Source organism: Grammomys surdaster, unplaced genomic scaffold (assembly GCF_004785775.1).
Source record: "Grammomys surdaster isolate TR1022 unplaced genomic scaffold, NIH_TR_1.0 191, whole genome shotgun sequence".
In the NCBI taxonomy this organism is placed as follows: domain Eukaryota; kingdom Metazoa; phylum Chordata; class Mammalia; order Rodentia; family Muridae; genus Grammomys; species Grammomys surdaster.
The window spans coordinates 8,379,237-8,381,240 of NW_021604636.1; the positions used below are offsets into that span (position 1 = coordinate 8,379,237).

Consider the following 2,004-nt stretch of genomic DNA (forward strand, 5'->3'; position numbering starts at 1 on the left):
TATTTGCTGTCATAGCGACTACCACGCTGACATAGGGACTACCAAGCTGGCAAGGAAAACGTTAGCACACCCAGTCAGGAAGCAACAGGAAGGTTAAGTGGTAACTATTTCATTCATGTCGTTCTCAGAATCTCTCCTTCTCTAGGCAAGGCAGAAAGCAAACAAGACTGTCAAGGACAGCCAGATAAAAGTTCAACCCAAAAGCTTCTAGAAGTGCTTTGAAGTGGATTCCACTTAACAAAATAGGGAGCTGAGGGAAAAAATCACTGCTAAGCAAGTGGATGCTCCACTGCCTTGCCCTTCGATACTGGAGTTCAGATGTTTGTGTTTGATGGTCAATTATTGGGAGGACTGGAAAGTTGCACTCCAAGCATTCTTGCTGCCAAAAAAGTTCACAAACCAAAGCACCTTCTAGGGGATCCTTTATTACTGCTGCTTGAAAGAAGAGATCCATCCTTGTCAGAGGCACAGGCCAGTTCAGACAGCCCGGAGCCTGCTGTCTCCAGCATGGAATCCTGCCTTGAGCATCTATTCAACCACGTACAATGGACAAATGAACCAGATTTCAGCAGCATGGTGAGAGATACATTTTATTCATTCCATAACCATATAAATATACATATATATATACACACACAACATTATATACTATACAAGTGTGCAAGACCTCCTCCACTCTTACCCTAACCAGTCTCTCCAATTTCTAAATGTTCAAAAGAACCTCGAAGGTGGGTCAACTCCTGGAGCCTCTGCTGCATTGCAGCCTCTCAAGGTCAACCAGGGAAGGGTTAGGTGCAGGCTCTGAAGGAGACCTGCCTTGAAGTTAGACAGACAGATTCTGTCACTGTCTTGATTTTGAGTTTAAATTTGGTTGTTAACTAATTCTGCAGATTATTCAGTTCTTACTGAAGCAATGAATATAGTTTTCTCATGACATAATTCCTTATAGAAATAAAATGATTATGAGAAGGCAATTGAGTCACTTATGATTTCGGGGTGGGGAATGGGAAACAAATGTCTTTGCATTACCGATGGTTTTCATTTGAAAAAAAAAAGTGTAATCTCAAGCTGTGATGTTCTGTGATTCTCACAGAACATACATTCATATGCCTCTAATTCAATTCTGTGTATACTGAAACTGCACAGGGACAGGAGAAAAGGGATTGCCATATTTCCCCAAGGATAATTCTTCCACACTGGTCTATATTACACTGACACATTTTTGTAAATATTTTGAATGTGCATGATCAATTTTTGTCACTTGTCCAACACCTAGAAGTGCTGACACCATCCTAACATACACTTCTGGATCTGCTTCAGCAAGCAACTGGGAACCATCTACAAATGGCTCATCTATTTTGATGTAAGCTTAATTAATGCTACATGTGAAACTCCAAATGTCACATTTCATGAGTTTAAAATATTAATTATTAGACTGCTTTAGCTAACTCATTCCAAAATGGAATTTGAACTTAATTTCACACGGGTATTACATTCTCTTACAATAAATTGAACTTTAAGATAAAAGATTTCATAAAATATCTTTTATGATTTTAGCCCAAGGATGAGAATTACACAAAAATCTTATAATCAACACACGGCTCCATTGTTGCAGCTCTATGTACTGACTCGCAGGAGAGGGGAGGGGTTCAGAGTTATGATATCTAGTCACAAAGTCCAAGTTGCTTTTTGATGAAATTTGAGATCAAGAGCTGTGGTCGTTGCTGGTACTCCACCAGGACATCATGGGACAAATTGATTTGGTCACTCTCGAGTCTGTCAAGAAGTGTCACACAGACCACAGCAGCTAGTAAGGAAAGTCATATGGTTAGTGAAGTGAATGTGCTGATCCAGTCTATAGGATATTAGTCTATAGCACTAACATTCTCAACATGCACATTTTAAATGGTTTCCCCGCAACGTGGATGCAATCTGCTGGATTTTCTAATTTTCTCCCTCCTTCCTTCCTTCCTTCCTTCCTTCCTTCCTTCCTTCCTTCCTTCC

General features: G+C 40.1%; 1 protein-coding gene across 2 annotated transcripts in view; it reads right to left on the reverse strand.

The window, feature by feature from the left end:
• Nucleotides 1–563: 563 nt before the first annotated feature.
• The window catches only part of Upp2 (uridine phosphorylase 2), a 37,862-nt gene continuing 36,421 nt past the window's right edge, over nt 564–2,004 (reverse strand). For both annotated transcript variants that reach the window (XM_028769216.1, XM_028769215.1), the window contains one exon: nt 564–1,807. In XM_028769216.1, the coding sequence (XP_028625049.1) occupies nt 1,665–1,807 (143 nt within the window). In that variant the 3' untranslated portion in view covers nt 564–1,664. The remainder of the gene's footprint in view (nt 1,808–2,004) is intronic.